General features: G+C 40.4%; 1 protein-coding gene across 1 annotated transcript in view; it reads left to right on the forward strand.

Annotated features, from left to right (window-relative positions):
* DROSHA (drosha ribonuclease III) overlaps positions 1-26124 on the forward strand; it is a 114400-nt gene that overhangs the window by 67889 nt on the left and 20387 nt on the right. The window contains 7 exon segments of the mRNA XM_068990433.1: positions 35-95; positions 10809-10868; positions 12146-12245; positions 15686-15788; positions 18220-18290; positions 23695-23739; positions 25241-25398. Coding sequence (XP_068846534.1) covers positions 35-95; positions 10809-10868; positions 12146-12245; positions 15686-15788; positions 18220-18290; positions 23695-23739; positions 25241-25398 — 598 coding nt within the window.

The raw sequence follows: 26124 nt of genomic DNA on the forward strand, positions 1-26124 counted from the left end.
AACAATATTGACTTGTGATTTTTTTTTTAAATAGGAATTAACACCTTAATAAATATTATGTCACGCCTTGGCCAAGATGACCCAACTCCCTCAAGGTAAAGTAAATTTTTTTTATATTAGTTTTGTTGAAATAGAATTCACATACCATACAATTCATCCATTTAAAGTGCATAGAATTCAGTGGTTTTTGGTATCTTCACAAAATGGTGTACCTGTGATCACTGTCTAATTTTAGAGCATTTTCGTCATGCCCAAAGGAAACCTCATACTCCATATTTCCCTCAGGTTGCCCAGCCCTAGGCAACCAGCAGTCTTCTTTTAATCCACTTTTAATTTTTGTGAATTTGCCTATTCTGAACATTTTGTATAAATGGTATCATACAATATGTGGTCTTTTGTGACTGGTTTATTTTACTTTATGTAATGCTTAGAAGGTTTATCCATGTTGTAGTATATATTAGTTCTTCATTTCTTTTTATTGCCAAATAATATTCCATGGTATAGGTAGACCACATTTTGTTTATCTGGTCATCAGATTAATGGTCATTTGTTCTTTTTCCTTTTTGGTTATCTTGAATGATGTTACTATGATTATTTGTGTGCAGGTTTTTGTATGGACATGTTTTGATTTTTCTTGGGTATATAAGTGAAGTAGAATTTCTGGATGATATAGTAACTCTGTTTCACCTTTCCCTTAAGGAACTGCCAGACTGTTCCAAAGAGTCTGTACCATTTTATATTCCTAGTAGCAATATATGAAGGTTCTGGTTTCTTTGCATCTTTCCCAACTCTTGTTATTAGCTGTCTTTTTGAACCTGGGCTTCCTGCTGCTGCTGCTAAGTCGCTTCAGTTGTGTCTGACTCTGTGCGACCCCATAGACAGCAGCCTACCAGGCTCTGCCGTCCCTGGGATTCTCCAGGCAAGAACACTGGAATGGGTTGCCATTGCCTTCTCCAATACATGAAAGTGAAAAGGGAAAGTGAAGTCGCTCAGTCGTGTCTGACTCTTCGCAACCCCATGGACTGCAGCCTTCCAGGCTCCTCCGTCCATGGGATTTTCCAGGCAAGAGTACTAGAGTGGGGTGCCATTGCCTTCTCTGGGGCTTCCTAGTGGATATGAAATATTATCTCATTGTGGTTTTGTTGTATTTCTCTGATCACTAATGATGTTGAGCATCTTTTCATGTGCTTTTGGGCCATTCATATATCTCTGCTGGAGAAATATCTATTTGGATCCTTTTTCCATTTTTTAATCAAGTTACTTTTTGTTATTGAGTTACAATCATTTTTTTTGTGTGTATTCAGATACAAATCCCTTATCAGGTACATGATTTGTAAAAAAATTTTTTCTCATTCTGTAGATCATCTTTTTAATGTTTTAATGAAGCACAGAAGTTTTGATTAATTCCAGATAATAGACAAATTATGTTACTTTCATTCCTTTTGCTTTTGGTGTCATGTTTACAGAGATTTACATCTGTTTCTTCTAAGAGCTTTATGGCTTTTTCTCTCACATTTAGATCTTTGGTCTGTTCTGAGTTAGAACTGGTATGACATAGAGGTCCAGCTGCTTCCTTTGGCTTGCAGATATCCACTTATCCCAGCACCACCACTCTTGAAAAGGCTAATCTTTCCCCACTGAGTCACCTTGGTTGAAATCACCCTCGTTGAAAATCACCTGATGGTATATATGAGGGTATATTTTTGACTCTTAGTTCATTCCATTGACCTGTGTGCCTGACCTTAAGCCACTACCGCATTGTTTTGATTACTGTGGCTTTGTAATAAGTTTTGCAACCTAGAAATGCAAGTTCCCTTTTCTAGCTTTCTTTTTTTTTTAAGATTGTTTTGGCTATTCTAGGCCTATTACCTTTCCACATGAATTTTTTAATTAGCTAAACTTTTGCAAAGAAGGTAGCTGGAATTTTGATAGGGATTATGGTAAATCTATGGGTGAGTTTGTGAATGATTACCATCTTAATATTAAGTCTCCTGCTTAATACTTCTTCTGTTCCCTGAACATTAAATGTCTTTGTTTCTCATTTGTTGTCTTTAATTTCTTAGTAATGTTTTTTAGGTTCCAGAGTACACATTTTGTATGTCTTTTGTTGAATTTATTCCCAAGTATTTTATTCTTTACAGTGCTATTCTAAATGAAATTATTTTTATAATTTTTATTTTGGGATTGTTCATTGCAAGCATATAGGGAATACAGTTGATTTTTTATTTTGATCTTGTATCTTGCAACCTTGATGAGCTCATTTGTTAGCTCCAATAGTTTTTTAGTTGATTCCTTAAGATTTTCTGGGATTCCTTGATAGCTCAGTTGGTAAAGAATCTGTCTGCCACACAAGAGATGGGTTTGATCCCTGGGTTGGGAGGATCCCCTGGAGAAGGGAAAGGCTGCCCACTCCAGTAATCTGGCCTGGAGAATTCTATGGACTGTACAGTCCATGGGGTCGCAAAGAGTCAGAACGACTGGGCGACTTTCACTTCATTTCAAGATTTTCTATGTAGATGATCATTTCACCTGTAAATAGAGATAGTTTTACTTTTTCCTTTTCAGACTCAGTTCCGTTCAGTTCAGTTGCTCAGTCATATCCGACTCTTTGCAACCCCATGGACTGCAATACATCAGGTTTCCCTGTCCATCACTAACTCCCAAAGCTTGTTCAAACTCATGTCCATTGAGTCGGTGACACTATCCAACCATCTCATCCTCTGTTGTCCCCTTCTCCTTTTGCTTTCAATCTTTCCTAGCATCGGGATCTTTTCCAGTGAGTCAGTCCTTTGCATCAGGTGGCCAAAGTGTTGTAGCTTCAGCATCAGTCCTTCCGATGAATATTCAGGACTGATTTTGTTTAGGATTGACTAGTTTGATCTCCTTGCAGTCCAAGAGACTGTCAAGAATCTTCTCTACCACCACAGTTCAAAAGCATCAATTCTTTGGCACTCAGCTTTCTTTATGGCCTTACATCCATCCTTCTCACATCCTTTTCACATCCATTCAGCCAACTCTCACATCCATCCTTTTCAGGCTGGATGCCTTTTATTTCATTTTCTTAATCTGGTTGCCCTAGCTAGCATCTTTAGTACAATATCCTGTAGAAGTGATGAGAGAGGCTCCTTGCCTTCTTCTTAATCTTAAAAGGAAGACATTCTTTTACCATTGTGTATGAGTTTTTCATAGGTGCCTCTTATCATATTGAGGAAGTTCCCTTCTGTTCCTACTTGGCGTAATATTTTTGTCATGAGAGTGTGTTGAATTTTGTCAAATGCTTTTTCTGTATCTATTAAGATAATCATGCTTTTAAAAATTTTATTTTATTCACATTGTGTTATATTAATTGATTTGGGGGTGTTAAACCAACCTTGCCTTCCTGGGATACATTACACTTGATCATGGTGTATAGTCCTTATACGGTGTGTTTAGGTAGAATTTAGTCTGCTGGTTTTGTGCTGAGGATTTCAGGCCTGTAGTTTTCCTTTCCTTTGATGTTTTTGTCTGATTTCATTATTAGGATAATACTAGCCTCATATAATGGGTTGGAAAGTTTTATGTGTTAACTTTCCCTATCTTACTTCTTGATTTTAAAAGCTACCTTCATACATTAATATTTTCACTTTTGTGTGGCCTTGAGCCCCTGAAGAAGCTGGGAAGGAAGTAGGCGGGGTCCAAATAAACTCATTAACATCCTAGAAAATGGAATGGAAGCAAATGGCTGATGGCTGCTGAGGCTCTAATGTTGCTCTCAGGAGGCTTATCTTTGTGTGTGAAGCACAGCAGGTTCTATTTTGAAAGCCAGTACAGGAGACTGTTTGAGAGAGACTTGCTTTTTAACCCTGGGGCACTGAAAAGTTGAATAGTCAGGCCTGTCCCTCTTAGGAAGCAGACTTAGATGGATGAAAGGTAGAGCAGGGTTAGACTTGAGACACTGCTGCGGCTGGTAATGGCCTCTTCAGCCAGGTGAGTGCCCAGTCGAGCTGGCACAGCTTCCTCCCCTACCTTTTTCTTCATGTATCCTTTTTCTTTTCAAATAGGCTTGCCTTGAGGTTGCTGTCTTTTAAGGTTATCATGAACCAAACCGTCTTTTCCTCTTCAATCAAGAGGTAAAAAGAAAGGCAGGCCGAAACTTTAAAATTCCAGTTTGAAGATGATCACACGTCTCACTACTGTGTTCCTTGCGAGTCTAAGATCAGAAAAGAACTGTCTAATTAGAGGAGCCTTAATCACACCCTCAGGGATAGCGTGGCCCTGGTTTCCCTATACCCTGCTATACTGTGAAGTATTCAGATGGCCAGTTCTGTATTTTAATAAGTAGCACCCTGGGTCCCCTGCAGCCCCCTTCAGCAGGGCTCTACATGCCATCGACCCATTCTTTTTCAGTGATGAAAGCACAGGTTTAAGTGATCTTTGTCTCATCCACCCCACCCACAGCTGTTGGCATATAAATTATGTCTTTTTGATAGCACTGTTTAAACCTCATGGTTTATGTTTTCCAGCTGTGTTCTTTGTGAATTTACATTTTGAAAATGATACCACTGATAGAGAATAGACATGCTTTCTCTTGTCCTTTGACTTCTCTTCTGGCCTTTGTGGCTCTTGTGCTGAGAGTTTCCTGCCTTCTGTCCGATCTTTTTGCTGATGCAGAATTGACCCCAGCTTTCTATTCAGAAAAAGCCTCCTTGCCTCGGCAGCCAGTCTGGCGGCTGCCTGGCTGTGGCTGTGTAGTAGCCCCAGCTGTGCACGGCCCTGGGAGCTGTACTGAAGAAATGTAGACAGATTTAATACAACAGACATTTGTCCAGTGCCTTTTGAGTGTGAGGCAGTTCACAGGTATTTTGGTTAGGATTTGGCTCTGTCACTGCCGGGCCCAGGTTCAGTTCCCAGTCAGGGAAGCCTTTCTTTTTCCTCTCTGCCTGCCACCTACCAACCTCCTCAGCATGACCATACCCTTAGTGATTGTGGCTCAGATGGTAAAGAATCTGCCTGCAGTGCAGGAGACCTGGGTTCGATCCCTAGGCCAGGAAGATCCCCCAGAGAAGGGAACGGCAACCCACTCCAGTATTCTTGCCTAGAGAATTCCATGGACAGAAGAGTCTAGCGTGCTACAGTCCATGGGGTCTCAAAGAGTTGGACACAACTGTGCAACTGACGTTTTCACTTCTTTCAAAGGCAAGTAAGACATAGCCCCCGCTCACCAGGAGGTATGACTACCTGGGGTGGGGTAAGAGTTCCATAAACATGCATAACATAAGGAAGACTCTGCTAAGCACTTCAGTGAAGGTCAAAAACACAACAGCCATGCCAGACTGCTATGGGGCCAAAGAGAGCTCTGGTGGTGGTTCAGGGGTTATGGGTCAGTTATATACCATGCACTTGAATAATTGAGTTCACTTGAAACAACGTGCCCTCTTCCCTGTTTGTTTCTTAGTTTGCTATTATAAAGTGGGATGCAGTAGTCTGCTCCTTGGAAGTATTTGTACATGTTTGAAACAAACACTATGCAGTTTCAAGCATCAGTGGGTATATTTCCTCCCAAGCAAGCCTGCTCAGAATTTTAGACTTGAGAAAGGAACAAGACAGCCAGTAGGCTAGTAGGTTGTATGGGCATCCGTCCAGGACTTCAGGTGGAGGAGCAGGGCAGATTGGGGAGCTGGGTGGAGTTCTTCCCCAGCCCCACCAAAAGCCACTCCTCCCAACCCTGCCCATCCTGCCATGCAGTTAGTGCCGCCTTCTGTCCGGTCTCCCTCCAGACGGCCTCTCCAGGCGTCATCTTGCTATTTTTAAAGACTCCATTCTAGTTTGTAGCTGTAAACTGCTGATATCGCGTTACCTGCTGAATACGTCTGAACCTCCTCGCCTGACAATCCCAGCACCTGGTGACCAGGCCACCCTTCCAGGCACATTGCTGTCTTCCCCGTGGCCTTCTGCACACCACTAAGACTAAAATACTTCCTGTGCACTCGAGCGTACCCTCTCCCTTCCCTGAATGCCAGCAGTCGTTGTCGCCGTGCTCACATTCTGCCAGCATTTCTTTTATGGTGCAAGTTTCTGTTCTCCCAGGTATTATTAATATTTTGTGTCATAGTTTTTTTTTTTTTTTTTAATACTGTGAGCATTTGGAAGGTCTTTGATCCTACTCTCTCTTTTCTTTTTTTCAAATTCTTTTTCTTTTCCAATTAGTGCCTTTCAAAAAGCAGGGGCTCAGTAAATAAGTCTTAAAAGAAAGAAGGCCATTCATGATACTACTTTTATTCCAGGTTTTTTACCTGTTGACTAGAAACAGGGAAATGGGAGCATTAGGAAAGGTCATGGTCAGAGCCTTCAGAAGTTTAACGGCTGGTGAGTCTCATAATCTGATTTGGGATCAGACTTAAAATTAATAGATAAAAATCTGCCTGCCTATCAAAACTACAAAATAATTAACTTTTATGGTTACAAGTTAACCTGTCAGTTTTTGAAGTGTCACTGTTGAACCGCATAAATCTCAGCTGTATAGTTATATTTAACTAATGCAAATCACAGCGAAATGGTACCACAGCGAAGGTCTCTGAAGGATTAGGCATTTGGTCGCATTCAGGGGATCCATGTTATTAGTAGGACCTTTGGGAATGAGGGGCCAGAAGACTGTAATGGAGAAGTAAGAAACTCAAGCAGCCTTCCTTTGTTGTGTTTTGTTTTGCTTGGTAGAGTCATTGCTGGACATAATGTGTGAGGATCTATGGGATCAATGGAGAAACACGTATAGACTGTTTATTAAGGTCTGTTTAAGGAAACGGTAGTTGCAGAGTACCCTTTCAGTCATGCTGAGTTGTTTCAGTCATGTTCAACTCCTTGCAGCCCTTTGGACTATAGCTGCCAGACTATTTCTGTCCATGGGATTCTCCAGGCAAGAATACTGGAGTGGGTTGCCATTTTCTTCTCCAATCAGTTATACATTTAGTATTTATCATTAAAAACACTAACAGTGCATTGAATATATGTGAATAGATGCCTAATCTGGGATCCGTGGGTCCAGTTGGATCTGAGATCCAGTAGGGCTTCTCCCCACAAGTGTTCAGGTAGATGTAATAGTGAAAAGCTCTCAGTCATGTCTGACTCTCTGCAACCCCATGGACTGTACAGTCCATGGAATTCTCCAGGCCAGAATACTGGATTTTGTAGTCTTTCCCTTCTCTAGCAGATCTTCTCGACCCAGGAATCGAACTGGGGTCTCCTGCATTGCAGGTGGATTTTTTACCAACTGAGCTATCAGGGAGCCCCAGATGAGGTATGCCTATAGTCTCTATTCTAATATTTTTTTTATAATTACCATAGTGTGAAAATTGCTCAGTCATGTCCGACTCTCTGTTATGTCCGACTCTTTGCGACCCCATGGTCTATACAGTTCATGGGATTCTGCAGGCCACAATACTGGAGTGGGTAGCCTTTCCTTTCTCCAGGGGATCTTGCCTACCCAGGAACCCAGGACTGCAGGCAGATTCTTTACCAGCTGAGCTACAAATAGATGTAATGGACAGAAGGAATTCCTGGGTTGGGTGGAAGTTTCAGTCTACCTGCAAGGCCCATTCTAGCTGTGCCCTATCAGTTTCCCCTTGAGGCTTGGAAGGCAAAGGTAAGAAAATGTCATTCGTTCCCTCCCTCTAGCAGTTACCCTTGGACTTGGCCCATCCCAAGATGGTTTTCTATGGAGTAGATGACACCTTACAGTAATTACTATTATAGGGAGACTGTTCTGTTTTATGAAGTGTTTTGATTTCCACAGACCAAATGTGCTATCTAACTGCTACAGTTAATCTAAATTTCATAATGCCTCTGTTGATTCAGTTCTCAAAAGCAAATGGAATGTTTACTGCTCTGTAAACATCTCATCTTGGAGCTTGCTAGTATTTAAACAGGGGTGATTAAAGGAAGTATAAACAACGGAAGAAGGAACAAAAGACTTGCCGCTGTAGACAGCGAGGACCAGCAACTCACTCTGTCCATTTTTCCAGATAAACCACTGGGTTAGGAATTGTCTGATATAATAATAAACTAAAGTGGTATTTAACCCCCATTTTCATTTGTGGCCTACTGCCAGAGTTTAGTCACAGTGAGGATACAAAAAAACATATGCTGGCTAGGGGACAAATTATTTAATGGATGGCAGACTTACTATTGAATAAACTTGTTTAGCACTGTGACCTTGTATTTTAACACACTGAATAAGGGTCTGCCTTCAAGGTTATTAAAATTCTTGATGTAGTTCCTGTCTCCCTGAAAGTTTATAAATGAAATTAAATAAAATTTGTACCAATATGACTTAATTCAAAATAGTATATGACACAAAGCAGCTATTATTCTTTGACTGGTTGTCTTGTTATTCTTCAGTTAAGCACAAGACAGTCCAAAGTAAGGTTCGTCTTCACTCTGGACTCTGGCCAGGGCTTCTTGCTTTCCACCTTAACTAGATTTTCCTGTATTGTACTTTGAACTGTTGGGGAGATGATAGTCTTTACCACAGAAAATGCATGTTTATTTTACTGGCTTGTGGGAAAGAATAGGATAATGTTAATTTCTCTCTTTTTAAAAAATTTATTCTTTCTTAGTTCCTATCAACTCTCAGGCAGTAACTTATTTTAGGATATTCTTTTGCACGGCTTCAGACAACACGCGAGTTCCCAGCCTACTCGGGTCACAGTCTGGCTTGTCTCCACCACTTCACAGAGCTTGCCCTTCCGTGGCTTCAGCCATCTCCCTGGTATGAGTCAATGCTCTCTTCTCATCTAGCTGAGTCTGTTTCTTTATTGAAGCATGCTCTTCTCTTTGGCTACAGGATAACACTGGCCTCCTCTTCCTCCCACCACCTTGCCAGTTCCCCTGTGCTGGCTTCCCTTCTGTTGGACCACAGCCATGACCCTTTCCTAGGCTCAGTCCTGGGACCCCTTGCCTAGCTACATTCTCTGCCTCACTAGTGCCATCCAGTTTCAGCATCTGAAATCCTGTCGATGTATAGACAACTGCTATAGTATGCTTGCCTGGAGAATTTCATGGACAGAGGATCCTGGCAGGCTACAGTCCATGGGGTCGCAAAAAGTTGGAAATGACTGACTAACACACACACACATAGATTTATTGCTAACTTTGTTCTTGTCTGTGAATAACAGGCACCCTGAGCTGGTGGCTCAGATGGTTAAGCGTCTGTCTATGATGCGGGAGACCCAGGTTCAATCCCTGGGTTGGGAAGATCCCCTGGAGAAGGAAATGGCAACCTAGCATTTTGCTGGATCTTTCCGTTTGGATATTTTATGCACATTTCAAAGTTAGCATATCTACAAGGCATCTCTTGCTTCTTCCCAAACCTGTTCTCTCTCTTGGTCTTCCCATTGCAATAAATGGCAGCATTTTTCACCCAGCCACGTGAGCCAGAGTCTGGCACTGCCCTTCATCCTTTTCTTATTGGTTAGCTTCCTAGTCCCAACTATCAGCACCTCTTTTCTGCTCCACCTTTCAAATATCTCCCAAATCTGATGGCGTCTCTGCCCCTCCTCTGTCACCTCTTCAGCCTATGCCTCCATCATGTCACATCAGGACCACAGCAGTATCCGCCCCAGTGCTTGTCTTTACTGCTCTCAATCTCTGCTAAAGGCAGCCAGAGTGGCCTTTAAAAGCTTCAGTTAGATCAGGTCACATCTCTGCTAAACGGAGACATGGTGACCTGCTTGCAGTGAGAGACTTGTAGGTGGAAGGAGGCTTCCGTGAGCCACCTTCCTGCCCGTTTCAGCCTCGTTCTCCGACATGAGAAACTCAGCTTGTAAGATGCACCTTCCTCAAAATAATTGAAATAAATAAAATGCAGTCTCTGCACCGAGGGAGTGTACTCATTTTGATAAGGCACTCAGGTGGGGGTTCATCTGGAGCTCACATTCTGCTAGACCTCGAGGGATGAGTCGGTTTGCAGGGAATCTTGCTATACAGAGGAGACCTGAAAGCTCCAGGGCAGCACAGAGCTTGGCCTGCACAGAGGCACTGAGTATTCTAGGGGGTGCCCTCTTCAGAGAGGACCAGGCATTCTGGAAAAAGATCCAGTGGGAGAGGATAGCAGTGGTAGAGAACCCACCTGCCAGTGCAGGAGACCTAAGAGACGCTAGTTCATCCCTGGGTTGGGAAGATTGCCTGGAGAAGGACACAGCAATCCACTCCAGTATTCTTGCCTGGAGACGCCCATGGACAGAGGGGCCTGGCAGGCTACAGTCCATAGGGTTGCAAAGAGTCGGGCACAACTGAGGCAACTTTTCAGAGAGGACCAGCACACATGCACTTTTCAGAGAGGACCAGGCAGTTTTGGAAAAGGCCCCAGTGCATTGGTGGAAGAGACTGAAAAGGTAGGTTAGGCCCATTTTAAGAGATTTTAGACATGAGGTCAAATTCAGAGTTTGGACCTTGGGAAGCCAGAGCATGGTGCCAGTGCTGATTTTCCACTATTCTTGCTCTAAGAATGCATTTTCCCTTCTCTCGTCCACCTGATAGCAGTGTAGAAAGATTCACAGTTGTTAGGCTGATGTCTCATTGCCTTAAATCTGATTCCCAGGGGACGGAGGCACCAGGGTAGAAAGCCTGAACCCCATGGTAGGGGCAGTGCTCCCTCCTCCCTTCCCTACTAGGCACCCCCCTGGCAGGGTGGCCATCAGAGCCCTTGATTATGAGGAGTAAGTTAGGGTGCTCTGATTACTAAAGGAGCCAACCCTCAGCATCCTTCCTTTGAGAAGAGAGGGAGGAAATGTAAATGTGCGCTATTTTAAGAGAGCTTTTTAATTCTCCTGTAGGATTAATCACAACGAACGGCTGGAGTTCCTGGGTGATGCTGTCGTTGAATTTCTGACCAGGTAAGTAGGCTTTTCTGCTGTTCCCCAATAATTGCATTTTATAGGCAACATACTTAATACATTACCTTCTTTGTAATTAGCCCAATAAAGCCTTGAAACACAGTGGTTTTGGTCTCTTCTGTAGAGCTTAAAAGCTCCATGTCTATGGCTCTTGCCCTGATAACTTGCACTCACTGATGCAGTAATGAGCAGGATTACAAGATGAAAGGCTAGCGTCTCTGTCCTGTCAAGTTTATGTTCAAGTTGCTACAGCCACGAGAGATCAGCTTGTCTTGGTCTAGATGCTTCAGAGCTTATATTCAATTTGTAAAGAAAGGGATGATATTTTAAAATGTCATTTCATTTTCTGGGATTTGTCTTTGATCCCTTTCTCACTCTTTCTGAACTCAAGGGAAGGAAAGCTTACGAGGATTTTAATAACTAGATTTTTTGGGGTGTGTCTAGTGTATGTGTGTCTGTATGTTTGTGTGTTTTCTCCCCAGAAATGTTTTTGGATCCTTAATTTGGAGGTAGAGGTAGGAAAGTACATTTTGGTTTTTCAATACTCATAAAATTTCTCTTAAAGGGAGATAGCACATGTTGCTTTTGGAACTGTCTCAAGCTATTTTTATTCTTTCAATCATTTCTTTTCCCACGAAGGATGAAGTGAGGCAAAAGAACAGATTTCTCAGCATGTTCTCACTGGACACAATAGGACCAAACTAGCTTAGCTGCCCCAATCAACAGTGGGTCTTCGGAACTAGTTTGAGAGTTAGGAGAGCGCAGTTACCCTTGTGGTCCGGCCTGGTTTTCCATCAGCTTTCTTCCTAATTCCCGTAGTTCCCTGATCAACAGTCCTGGCTCTGTTTGCCGCTTCTGGTTCTGTTCCTGTCCCCATCTGTACTTGTGACGAATGTGCCACCTGGCTGCCCTGCTCAGAGCTCTCTTCAGGGACCCTTATAACCCAACCCAAGCAAAACTCTCTGTCTCCAGGCTCCCTTTTCAAGTGTTAGATAGGGTTGCTCTCAGCAGGATGAATGATTGTTCAGGTCTTCATTGTCCTCGTATTTCAGAGAGCTCTTTTTACAGAAGTCAGTGTGAACAGATGAGTGGATGGTGTTTGGGTTTTAGCCCGTTCAGATTTACTGTGTTTACTGTTTAACTCTTCAGAGACCTTTCAGTTTAGTTCAACCCAGCTGGTATGCACTGTGCAGATATGTGTCAGCGCTGTTGTTTTAGACTCAGAACCACGTACAGAATATTGTGATACATACTTATCTATGTGCCTTTTTTGGCAGTGTCCATTTGTACTATCTGTTTCCCAGTCTGGAAGAGGGGGGATTAGCAACCTATCGGACCGCCATCGTTCAGAACCAGCACCTTGCCATGCTAGCAAAGGTATGTCACGTGTCTGCACTTTATTTGCAGTGAAGTCTACATTCTCTTCTTCAGTCCGTGCATAACTTTGCATTTGAATCAGTAACTTTAGGGTGTATTAAGGGTTTAATATTTTATTGACGAGGAAGGATTTTTTGTTTGTTTGGGTTTTAAGGACTCACCCTTATCAGTCCTGTTACCTTAGTGAGTTTCACCAGCAGCTAATGAACTCCACAGCGAGGTGTCTTGATAACAGAAGAAAAAATTGACAGACGTACATGAACAGAGTTAAACATTTGGGGAAAAGGAACATGAGAACAGAGCAAAAGAAATGAAAGATTTCATATTTTCCCTCTGTGTAATATTTCTGAATTACATTTGTTTTTAATTTATTTTAACAGACAGAATTATAGCTTTGAATAGAATACTCCAGGCCATTTCTATCCATGGGGGATACTTTACAGATCTTTGAGAATCCCCCCAAATCACAAGTCCTATTAATTAAGATTTTGGTTTTAGGCTGTTTAGCCAGCCACATTGACTTTGCCGAGTGACTGACAGAACCTTTCCTTGATTTAGATTCATGGTAGGCCTGTTGCTTATGTTGCCTCATTTGATCTTCCTGTCTCTCTGCAGTGTCTTGTTATCATAAATCCTAACGGATAGGACCCTGGTGCTTGTTTGGGAATTCAGGAAACCAGCAGGGGGACCATGGACAAATTAATATTCTCTTTGCTAAGCCATAGCTTTCTCATCTGTAGAATGGAGATCTGTTAGCATCTACCACATAGGGTGGTTGTGAGAATTTAAGGAGATTACCATTTGAGTTTTAATGATTCGTTTATGAAGTGCTTGGTGCAATGCCTGTTCATAGTAATTACATAAACATATGAATAAATTAGTAGGAGTTAGTTGTTTTTATTGCTGCTGCCACTTATAAATTACATTTATCAATCAATTACATTTTATAGGCCTGTGGGTTTATTCAGTAATAGGGGCAATGGTGGCTGTTAAATTCCTGAACACTAGTGATCTGTTGTGAAAGCTTTTGTAAGTTTTCCTTGATTTTTAAGTAATTTCTATTTTTTTTCTTCATTTTTGATATAAATGTTGGAATTTGGTAGAAAAGACTAGATAAAACCCATTCCAGTTTTACAACTGACTTCTTTAATTTGATCTTGCCAAGGCATTAATTACATTTAATATGCGGTTAATTTTATCCCATGGTTTTTGTGTTAGCAAGAGTGTACTGCTGTATTTTATATAACATCCTCATCGTAACTGTGGTGGTAGGCTTTGACCCAGCTTCAGTGGCATTTGAGAATATAAATAGTGATGCCTTCAGGAAAAACCAACTTGGTTTTCAGGCTCACAATAAATGAAATTCCACAAGTGCTTCAATGTTTAGTTGACTTAATTGTCAAGATGCTTCCTGATAGCTCATGTAAATGTCTGTTGGAAATACCTTTAATAAGTAGATTGTCGGCACACTCTCCCCCACCTCTCCCTGCCGTTGTTTTCTTGAAAGCTTCAGGTACAATGGAATTGCATGATTATTTTTCAAACAATTGTAGGGAGGATATTTTCAAAATGCGGGAAATGAAAATGAAAATAGAGCACAGTGGGTGCTGTGTAGAGCCATGAGTTATAATGGGGGTGGCCATTGGCCATTTCTTCCCTTCAGGGATGTCTGTGTAATCCTCCTCCACCCCACACCCTGACGTACCCATAGCACTCAACACCCGTCTGCTCCGGCAGAAGGCAGTGGTAAACCTTGCCCTTCTCTCTAGACCAGTGGTTCTTAACCATTTGGGAGGAGAGACTTGATGGAGGAGGCATGCTGACTCTGAGAAGGTAATAAAAGCTCTAGGTCAGCACTCTAGATAGTGACCATTTAACACATGCACAGGGGAACATCACTCTCCTTTTTAAAAGTTCCACTAATGCCTTCATGAAAAAATAAGGATATAGAGCTAGGATTATGAGAAGTTAGAAAATTCATAACATTCCAGAACAGTTGTTTATAATATAAAAATGGCTTGCAGTCTACTCTCAAAGCAGGGCTCCAGAAATAGCAAGCAATTGGATTTTCCCAGTGAAGTTGTGAAACAAGCAAAATTTACATATTCTAGCATAAACTCTTGCACTTGGGGATCAGTTTTTAAAAAAAGGTGCTTTCTGCTCTTGTATTTGTGGTAGTCAAAACTATCATTTGAGTTTATAATATACTCATGAATTCCTAGCAATCCAAAATACTGATAGCATGTATGCCCTGTTTTTATTTTATTGTCTCTTTTTCAATGTAAATGATTATGGTTATTTTTAGCATACATACCAAGACACACAATATCTGAGTCTCTTTTATCTGAGAGCTGATGAGATTCATGTTGTCCTAGGTTGTTCATTGACTTGTGACTTATTCCGTATTATGTGGCATGTTATTGCTTAGTAGGTATTTATTGAATCGAATTATATGGTAATAGAAACTGATTTATTGTGTGCTTATGCAATGTTTATATCCTTTTCCTTTTATGGAACGAATTATGATTTCCATTTATTCAATCTCAAGAGTTTTGTAAAAACCATTTATACTGTGTCTAGTTCTAAAAGGACTTGATTTGTCCTTTATGATACAATAGGAAAAGAAATAAGTAGGGACTGAACTCAAAACAAAGAGAAAATATGGGTAAGACAGTAAAATAAAGCCAGAGGTAAAGTTATTGTGCCCAGATATGTTCATCAGTCCTATACAATTTCCAGAATTGGACCATAAATCTGTCTCTAAACTTGTCTGAGGCCAAATAGAAAAAGAAAATATAATCCATTACAAACAGTATTCCCAGAGCACTTAAGGTAGTTCCAACCCATTGCTCAGATTTTTACTGAGCCTTCAGAAGGATGAGTGTGGAAACCTCACAAAGGGACACAAGTACAAAAATATATGGCTCCCCAAATCCAGACCCTTACTAAATATGAAAAAAAAGATATGGAGAAATAAGGCATGTTTAATCTTCTGAGAGTCCCCATCTACTCCACCACATAAAAATCTCTTGATTTTTCATACAGTACAAAGACCATCAGTACCATATAACTTTGGAATCCAAAAGGTTAACGTCAGGTTGAGTTTGTATCTCTAGACATACTGGGTAAACTCAAAGGCATGGCCTTGTAATAGAGTCTTATTCCAAACTTAGGCTAATGCTTTTTCTGAACTTGGAGTTAGGCAGATCAGATATGGTCCATTCTGAACCTACTTGAATCATCAGAGTTCATAGAAGCTTGCTTGGGGAAAAGGTGAGGTTGGTCAGCACTGAACCGTATGTATGGACTCATAAAGAATGGTAGATTAAGCTTTCACCTAAGGCCAGTTAATTTGTAACTGTGCCCCCTAGGAGATGCTGAGTTATAACAGTTATGATTTTGCTGATATTCTCTTACTTTTGTCATTCTGAATTTTGTAGAAACTTGAACTGGATCGGTTTATGCTTTATGCTCATGGACCTGACCTTTGTAGAGAATCAGACCTTCGGCATGCAATGGCTAATTGTTTTGAAGCATTAATAGGTAATTTCTCTTTTATAGTCTGGTTTTCTGCATGTCTGAAATGTCTGGAGAGCACATAAAATTCAGTGTGAAGTCTTGGGACAAAATTACTTGTTCCCAAAGCATGTGAGGTCCCCAGTATGATACCCGCCTCCTCGTATTGTAGTTATTGTGGTTCTTCCAGAGCAGCAGTCATGCTTTCTTTTCTTGAATTTCTTGTATCATGTCATGTACATGCTTAGTATATACTGAACTGAATTGAAGTGAGTTAATACGAGGATGGATTCAGTTCAGTTCAGTCTCTCAGTCATGTCCAACTCTTTGTGACCCCAGGAATCGCAGCACTCCAGGCCTCCCTGTCCATCACCATCTCCTGGAGTTCACTCAAACTCATGTCCATCGAGTCGGTGATGCCATCCAGCTATCTCATCCTCTGTCGTCCCCTTTTCCTCCTGCCCCTAATCCCTCCCAGCATCAGAGTCTTTTCCAATGAGTCAACTTTTCACATGAGGTGGCCAAAGTACTGGAGTTTCAGCTTTAGCACCATTCCTTCCAAAGAACACCCAGGGCTGATCTCCTTTAGAATGGTCTGGTTGGATCTCCTTGCAGTCCAAGGGACTCTCAAGAGTCTTTTCCAACGCCACAGTTCAAAAGCATCAATTCTTTAGCGCTCAGCTTTCTTCACAGTCCAACTCTCGCATCCATACATGACCACTGGAAAAACCATAGCCTTGACTAGATGGAGGATGGATTACTTGCCAGATTTGATTCAGGATCACATACATAAATAAGTTGCTGGTTAGGCCCTAATACTTTTTTTTAAAATAAAATTTGAAGCTATTTTACAGGATTTTCTGCTTTAAACATCTTGAAGACACTGCATACTTTAAAATCCCAGGGCTTGAGTCTCTACAACTATTGTTTATTCACTTAAAGCATGGCTAATGCAGACACTCAGGCTCTTTACTTCTTCAGTTTTCTTTTTTACTATAACCAGAATATAATTAGCTGTTTGTACAGGAAAGTTATGAAGAGTTAATTAGCTGGTGATTGCAAGGATGCTTTACAATGAAATGTTAGATTGACAATTCCTTGATTTTTTTTTTTAGGTAGATGATTTAGTACATTTTATTTTTCAAAGGCCTCTGTACTTCCTTACCAGTTTTGCCCTCTTCCTTTGAAAATGAATATAAAAGCTTCCCATTATAGTTTTATGCTGATGATGATAGCAAGAGAATGTTTAATAATTATCCACAGTCTTTTCACAGCTATGTCTGTTGTGTACAAATATGTCTATTTTCAGAGGGTTCGTCATGTGGAATGACTGCACTGTAATTTTTTTTCCCATCATATTTTTGACAGTGTATGTTACAGTTAGCTCCATAGCCAGGCACACATGGTTCAGTTCCCTCTCGTGTCATTTATCAGTTCTGTGTCTTTGCCAGGTTATTGAGTCTCTTTGAACCCTAGTTTCCCCATCTATGACATGGAGATAGTATCACTTACCTCACAGAGTTGTAACAACCTTAATATCTGATCCTAACTGCAGCAAATCCAGGGCAAAGTTCCATTTCCTTTACCCCTTCCCCAGAGCACCTACTGTGGACCCCAAACCTATAAATCTTTTCTAATATCCTCTTACTGAGGTGTCCTTAAAGGTGAAGGTAAGAATGTGAAAATTCTTTGCATAGGGCCTAGGGCATAAGTGGTCCCTCAAACCCCTGCTTTTACTAATATCATCATCATCATCACAGTTATAATTATTATCATTATTACTACCTCTATTGATAAATAATAAATGTATTTAGTCATCAAAAGCCCAGGTGACTAAGTTTCTATTTTACATGGAAAATACCTTTCTGAAGACAGATATAAAAAATATGATTTTAAGAACCACCCTACTCCAGAGTTATTTGATTCCCACTTAAAAGGTTACTATAGTACTTACTGGTTATGATTAGTGGTAAATATGTGTACAGTGCTTAATTATTTCAAAAAATTTTTAAGAATTATTTTTAATTAAAGGTAAAGATTATCCTACTATTTTATTGGCAGAAGCCTTAATTTATCTGTACTCATATTTTGTCTGTGGCCTGAAATATAAACTATAAATATAGAAAATGAAATAACATTTTCATAAAGTCAAGTATTTGTGTGTAGTTCCCTCAGTAATGGTTCATACTCGTATCCTTTATGATAGATCATAGTTGGCATGTTTTTCTTACAAAATTAGGTTTATATTTTGGTAAATTGAATTTTGTATTTCAGTCTAACTTAAAACACAAAGCATAGTTAAAAGAGGGAAAATGCTACCTTTAAAACAACTGCTTCTGATCTGGTCGATTTTTTCCATGAGTGGGTTTTGGCTTGCCTTTTTGCTTTTTATAGAGATATGTAATTTTCTCTGAATATTAATGCAGGCTTCCTTTTGGCGTTCTCTTCTTTTATCTAGGAGCTGTTTACTTGGAGGGAAGCCTGGAGGAAGCTAAGCAGTTATTTGGACGCTTACTCTTTAATGATCCGGTATTTATTTCGACTCATTTGATTTTTCTCAGTTATATATCATTATAGAGGATTTTATATCAATTAGTCTTTGTATTTTAAAGAGCATGTAAGAGAAACAAAAATCCCAAATCTTCCCTAGATAGTAAGATTTCAAGCACTTCAAAAATAGCTTATTCAACTCTGTCACAGATGGTTAAGATCTGTGGACATTTACCCTAGGACTTTATCCTCTACCCAAAACCCCATCTTTCCTCATGGTCACTTGTAAGTTAAATATGAATACAAATATGGTAGGACCTTGCTTTATTTTAAAGTATCTTAAAATTAATTGTGATTTTATATTTTACAGTCATTGGGTACCTACCCCATGCAGGCTTAGTTGAAGCTATAGTCTTGACTTTTCTGTTTATGATTTGTTTTTATGTAAATTATGTAGACTAGATAAATGTATATTTATTTTAGAAAGTCAGTTCATAGGGAGTTTCTGATAGAGCTATGAATAAGAGTATGAAAGTACTTTTTTAAAAGCAAATTATAGTTTAAGAAAAAATGATAGATTCTAAAATAGTTTTTGTTGTTACTAAAGTATTAAGCTATTAATATTGCCAGGGCTACCTTTTTAATCCTGCATGTAATAGAGCATACTAGATTCTTTTTGTACCAAAACAAGTCAATTTAACATTTAAAGGGAAAGGCAACTCTGTATTCCAAATTGAAATGTCATTTTAATTGAATGAAATGGCCCTCACGGAGCAATAAAGAACATGGCAAGCCAGTGTTTTAAGCCTTTGTGAAACCTTCAACTTAAGTGACTGTCAGATGTTATTACTGTATTCCTTAGGATAGTTAAAAAAAAAAAAAAAAAGAATAGTTTTGAAAAATGGGACCTGGATGATGTTCGTATCTGAGGATTTGATTTTCTTTTACCTGTTTTTATAGAGATAGGTGATGATTTTATATGTGTGAATTTCCTCCTGATGGGAACATTATGCACAGCTGTTCCATGTCCCCCATTTTTGTCTTACAACCTATGAACAAGTCTGCATGTTGATTTATACCTGTAACAGATGTATTTTAAGTCTTTTTCTCAAATCTTAAAATAACTTTGTTCTGGCCTTTTATCTTTTGTGGGCGATTTCAGCAACCTCGTTAGCTTATTTCCTCTTCCAGTCTTGCCTCTGTGAGCCCCTCCTGCCTTCAGCCTGTCCCATCTCCAGCTCCTCCCGCCCCTCTCCCCCATCCACTCTGTTCCTTCCTGATGTAAAGGCAGCTTTCACCTGGTGTTCTTAACAACCTCAGTTTTGTTTAGATTCTTTTCTCTCTTTAAACCGCTTCTCTCCCACTTGTCTACGTAGCAGGCTTATCTTAGATTCCTAGTACCAGGTTCAGTGCTGGCATGAGCAGTGTTTAGTAAATATTTGTTAAAGGAATGAACTGAATAAAGACCAGATGAAAAAGCAGAGTCTGAACATTGTCTTACCAGTGGGGCAGCTGACATTCAGCTTAGTTTTAGTGTGTCTTTTCTTTTGTGAAATTGAACAGGGCTCAGATGCAGCAAAGCAAAGCAGGTCAGAGGGCAGCCCTGGTGGGAAAGCGGTTCCCCTCTGAGAGAGGGTCATCCACGGTTTTCCTGATTCTGTAAGACCTTGAGGAAGCACTGTGTCCTGTTGCTTTGGAAGCTGGCTTTCTCTGTGTCGTCTTTCTTTATCAGCCTGGACTGCTTTTTACTCTTTCAGCCCCAGGTGGATTCTGCCAGTTCTGTGTTTTCAAGTCTGTGTGACCCAGCTTACTTGGTACATTCAGAGCTGTTGTTTCCATTGAGCAATCCAATGACCCTCTTAGAAAGACAGCGATTCCTATATAAACTTTGCTAGTCTTCCACTGCCCCTCGCACACCCCCTTTGGTCTTTGCACGTGGGTCCCGGTTTCTCTGACCCTGGCCTTTCTTCAGAGTTCCTGAAACTGGAAAAAGTGTCTTTTCAGACTGGCTTCGGGCAGCTTCATGTGGGTGTTCCACAGACACCTCATCGCAACAGGTTTAGTGTTTGAATTCGTCACCTAAGCCCCCAAATACACTTCTCCTTCTCTTAGTTTATGATGTAAACCGGAAACCTCAGGGTCTTCTTTTGTCCTTAAGCTTTTTCTCCCTGTCTTCATTCAGTCACAGACCCCTGGCAATTTGGCCCCTAGCCTTGGCCGTCCTGTTGCTTTAACATTTGTCCTCCTTGTCTCTCACCTGATATAATTAAGCTGTTGTCGTTCCCCACTGCTCTAGTCCATCATTCATGCAGTGTTGTCTTCTTTTTCATGCACAGATTCGATTATGGTCTTTGCAGCTTAAAATCTTTGGATTCTTTATTGCCTGCCAAAGCCTGTATTACACAACAGAGCATTTCATAGTTCCCATAATCTGACTCCCACCTACTTTTTCAGTCTCTTTTCTTTCCACTCCCTCTTTGTGCCATTCTAGAAATCACTTTTTAAAATTTTTTAAATTAAAAAGTTTTTTTCAGTTCAGTTCAGTCACTCAGACGTGTCCGACTCTTTGCAACCCCATGAATCGCAGCACGCCAGGCCTCCCTGTCCATCACTAACTCCCAGAGTATTTTTTAGATTTATGGAAACCTTGAGAGGAAGATTTGGAAATTTCCCATATATTCCCTCCCTCGACACATGCCCAGCCTCCTCCACTATCAATGGCCCCAACCAGAGTGATACATTTGGTACAACAGACGAATCTACATTGACAAGTCATAATCACCCCAAGTCCATAGTTTACATGAGGGTTTACTCTTGGTTTTGTACATGCTGCAGGCTCACACACATGTATATGAATAATGACAGATAGCCATTATTGCGGTGTCATGTTTTTTGCTGCCCTAAAATTCTTGGTGTTCTGCTGATTAAGAACTATGCTTTTGTGTGTGTGCACTTTGAGTATGTACCATGCCCTGCTTCTGATCATTTCCCCCTGCTGTACGGAATTCCTCGTGTTCTTAAAAATTTAGCTGAAGAGTCCCCTCCTCTTGGAAACTTAACCTGACACCCCAGGCAGAGTCTTCTCAGCACTTGGAACATATACATCACCATTATAGAACTTGTCATAGTTTATTAAATTGTACTCATTTACCCTTATTCTTCCCCAGTAGGCTCCTTTGAGAACAGAGCTAGTGTCTTATTCAATGTCTTACTTAGCTGATACCTAACAGATGTTCAGTAAAAACATGCTGCATGAACTAATGTCCCAACAGTCGATGAACATTTTCCAGAAGAGCAAACTAAAGGTAGAGGCTTTCTCTGAGGTCCCTGGGCTAACAGAAAGCAGAGCTGGGAACCCAGCAAGGTCTGTTCCATTTCTCTGACGCCAGGGTGCGGCAGAGTGTATCTCACTCAGTGCAGGGTGCAATCAGGGAAACGGATGCCATTGAAACCGGCTAGTTGTGAGGTTTTAAAGCTATGACAAGATGGATGGCAGCAGACGTCAAAGGAGAAGTCAGTGTTTTTGAGTGAAAAAGACATAGGAGAAAGGAGAAAAATGAATCTCGAAGTCCTTGAGAATCTTCTGCTTTGGAGATTGGAGTTGGTCCGAAGAGATACTTGTTTATCGTCATTGTTGATGTCCTTGTTAACGTTGGCGTTTCCTGCATGCCCCACTGGATTCAGTGCTTTGAGTACATTGCTCATCGAGGCATCAGAGAACACTCTGAAGTAGGTACTGTGATTATCTTTGTCGACCGCTTGAGGAAAGGTCGGCTTAAGGGATGTGAAGAAACTGGCCAACAGGAATAAGGGTTGAATCAGGCAGCCTGTCTCCTCAGCCTACAGCTTTTCCTGACACCATCATCCCTGCTGCTGCTAAGTCAGTTCAGTCATGTCCGACTCTGTGCGACCCCATAGATGGCAGCCCACCAGGCTCCCCCGTCCCTGGGATTCTCCAGGCAAGAACACTGGAGTGGGTTGCCATTTCCTTCTCCAATGCATGAAAGTGAAAAGTGAACGTGAAGTCGCTCAGTTGTATCCAACTCATAGCGACCCCATGGACTGCAGCCTACCAGGCTCCTCCATCCATAGGATTTTCCAGGCAAGAGTACTGGAGTGGGGTGCCATTGCCTTCTCCGAACACCATTATCCTTAGTTGAAGGTAAAAAGTGATGATTTGGTCATTTGGATATGAGGTAAAAGATGCCAATTAAGGCGCTTAGAGCTACGGATGTGTAGCTTGGATGAGAACTGCAGCAGAGGTCAGCAGATGATTTAAACAGGCAGCAGCCAAAGCAGTGGGGGCGGCAGGCACTCCAGAGGAACAGGTAGTGGGTAGGTCAGGCTCTTGGTGGAAGTTGAGTGCATGTCCGTTTCAGGTATAGCAGGGGGAGAAAAAGCAGTGAGAGAACTTGAGAAAGTCACAGGAAGGGAGTGACATTCAGTGTAATTTATGCTACAGAGAATTCCAGGGAAAGGTTATTGAATTGGTTAAGAGAAGTTCTTTAAAAGCTTTAAAAGAACAGTTTGATATTTAAACTTAAAAATTTGCAAAAATAAAATACCAAAAACAAAACCTAGACATATTTTAATATGCAAGATGTACAAAATTATCAGGTATTTTTATTTCCCTTTGTCATCATCTGTATCACATCATAATACATTTTACTATGCTTTTCCTCTCCAAAAATTAAAAAAAACAATTTTTGTTTCTTTAAAAAAATTTTGTCATTTATCTCAAAAACCAGTTGTTGAGGCCCAAAAGGAGATTCAGTTAGAGGCTCCCTAGAGTCTAAAACTGAAGGAAAAACACTTTAATCCTGAGGAAGGTCTATTATAAATGCCTCTGGATTTAACTCAGTGAGTAAAATAGTGTATTAGGATTTTCTACAAAATTAATGCTTTTATTTATTCTCTTATTTCAAGTATACATTTGTAGTGACCCACAGTAAAAGTGTGGTCTCACAAATCTAAGAGTTTAGGAACTAGATATGGGTGTTTTCCACTCCCATATTAAAGTTACTCGATGATAATGAATTAGTGCCCAAGTAAAGGACCATTCGAGATGAGTTTTAATTCCAAAAGGCACAGCCAATGAACATTTCTGGGGAATGGTAAACTAAAAAATATAATTAAAACAGCAGCTTAATTCACTGTATTAGGTTAAGCGAATGTGTAACTTAGTTTTAAAAGGTGTCGTTGACTCCTGGGGGCGGGGGTGGCTCTTTTCCTCCCCAGCCTAATAGGCTAATTAGAGTCACTACAGGCAGTTGGAGTGGTGAAAACACTTTTAAAAAATTCATTTGCCAGCACTATCGAATTTGCAATAAGTGGAGTCAGCATCTGAAATAGTTCAGTATTTCACATAATGGCATTTTATTTAGTACTCTAGAGTGTGTTAAATGACTCCCTCGAGCATTAAAGGCATCACTCCATTTTCCAGGACCTGCGCGAAGTCTGGCTCAATTATCCTCTCCACCCACTCCAGGTAAGTGTGACCTTCCTGTCTGCAGTGAGCTTTGTAACTCCAGGTACTCACGATGCTTCACTTTGCCTTTTGTCCCCTTCTGCTTTTATCCTTTGATTCCCTTCGGTGGCATTATGACTTTAAGCTGGGGTATCAGACTGGAGAACTTTGGAACAAATACTAAAACGAGGCCATGCATTGTGTTTTTGTGGTCTGGGGTGAGGTGGGCGAAGCACTGGGAGTTGCCATCGCTCGAAAGGCAGGAAGAGCTGCTTGTGTGGCTGTGGTTTGGTCCCCTCTCTTCCCTAGAATAGTGATACTCAAGACAGTGTTGTCTCCAGTGTGTCTACATGCCTGCTATTATAGGGAAAATAATATGGAAGCAGGCCTGGGCTTATTACAAAGTAGAACAAATACTAAATTAACATTGCTAAATTGCAACCTAATTTGTCTCTTTGAAATTCAGAGATTTGACTTCAATTGCATAAAACATTGTAAATTAAAATTTTAGTAGAGTATAATGACTTTATTCAAGATTTTGGAATTTAAAAGATCTATATATGATGACACTCTTTCCTCTAGTTGTTTTAAAAATTCTCACTCTTCTTTGCTTTTATTACCATTTTACCTTGGAGACATATATAAATATATACATGTATATGTATACTCATACATATACATTTTTGTATATATATATTATGTATATATAATAATCATCACTAGTGGCTGAACTCTCTTATGAGAGGCTTCACAGTAACAAGTGACATTAATTCAGAGTATTTTAGAAGTATTTTATGAATATGAACTAGCCCAAAGTTCCTGAAAATATTCATTTCAGATGTTTTATACTTGCTCTCTGCTAGTGGTTAAAGGCTTATTGTTACGTGGAGCACCTGCCTAGTGTTATTAATATACTAATCTCCAATGTAAGCTGAATCCAGTTTAATGATGATCATTAGCCAAAATAGGTTAGCCCTTTGAAGATACACAGCGGTCAAGTTATTCAACACAGTGATTCTCAAAAGCTGATCCCCATACCTGCAGTATCTGTGTTACCTGGGAACTTACCAGAAAGGCAGATTCCTGGTCCTTATTCCAGTCATACTGAGTAAGAAACTCTGGGTGCAGGGCCTTGCCATCTGCTTTTAACAAGTACTGCAAGAGTTTGATGAGTACTAAAGTTTGAGGACTGCTAGATTACCAGATAGATAGATAGATTCCCTAGAAGGGGTTCTTCAGCTTGCCTCTTCCTTGGAGATCTAGTATAATACTTAGGATTTTGAACTATCTGTGTATAGTATTTGGCCTTGAAATCTGATAGAAGGTTGGAAAATATTATTTGAGCCTTCTTTAAATGTTAGGTTTGTTTGCCATTCTAAGGGAGGAGAAAGAAGCTTTCATGTTTTATTGGCATTTCAGAAATGTCTGCCTGTGGGAACAAGAAGTTTACAAAACACTTAGAATTGATAATTACAGTTGTAACCAAAAACTGCCTGTGATATTTGTTTGTTCCTTCTTGTAGCTTCAAGAGCCAAATACTGATCGACAACTTATTGAGACTTCTCCAGTTCTACAGAAACTTACTGAATTTGAAGATGCAATTGGAGTAATTTTTACACATGTTCGACTTTTGGCAAGAGCATTCACATTGAGAACTGTGGGATTTAACCATCTGACCCTGTGAGTTAGAAATACTCTTGTAGTTCTAACATGACCATTTGGACACAGTCCCAAACCTTTGCTGTGTGCCCTTTCAAGGAATTGGGGTTTCAAACATATTTCCAAGGAAGTCACATTGTCAGATGAGTGAGCAGTCAGACACTGGTGTAGACCAGGGCATATGCTCTAATCCAGTATTTTTGGTCTCATTGTCATGAATCTTATTTCTTTATAAATTATAAGTGTGAAGGAAGTAAAAATTTTTCCAATGAAGAGACAGGCCAGGTGGTCACAGTCATGATGATTCAACTCTGTCATAAAAGCAACATAAGTAACACAAAAGTAATATAAAAGCAGCCACAGGAAAAGTATAAATGAATGAACATGCTGTGTCCCAATTAAACCTGATTTACTGAAGCAGGCCATAGGGTGAATTTGGCCCTCCAGTCCCTGCTGTAAGTGAGTGATTTGAATATGACCTAGTGAAATAACTGATAAAATAACCAAAACTGTTTTTTTTTTTTTTACATGTTTTTTAATTCAGTTTTTGGGTTTCTTCCCCGACAGTCCACTCCAGTATTCTTGCCTAGAGAATCCTGTAGACAGAGGAACCTGGCGGGCTACAGTCCATAGGGTCACAAAGAGTAGGACACAACTGAGCAACGAACTCACACTCATCAGGTTTTCTTCCCCCAAATTAGATATTCACAGTTGTCTTTACACTGAAAAAAACAAAGAATCTTGTCA

This window comes from Capricornis sumatraensis, chromosome 18 (assembly GCF_032405125.1).
Source record: "Capricornis sumatraensis isolate serow.1 chromosome 18, serow.2, whole genome shotgun sequence".
Taxonomy (NCBI): domain Eukaryota; kingdom Metazoa; phylum Chordata; class Mammalia; order Artiodactyla; family Bovidae; genus Capricornis; species Capricornis sumatraensis.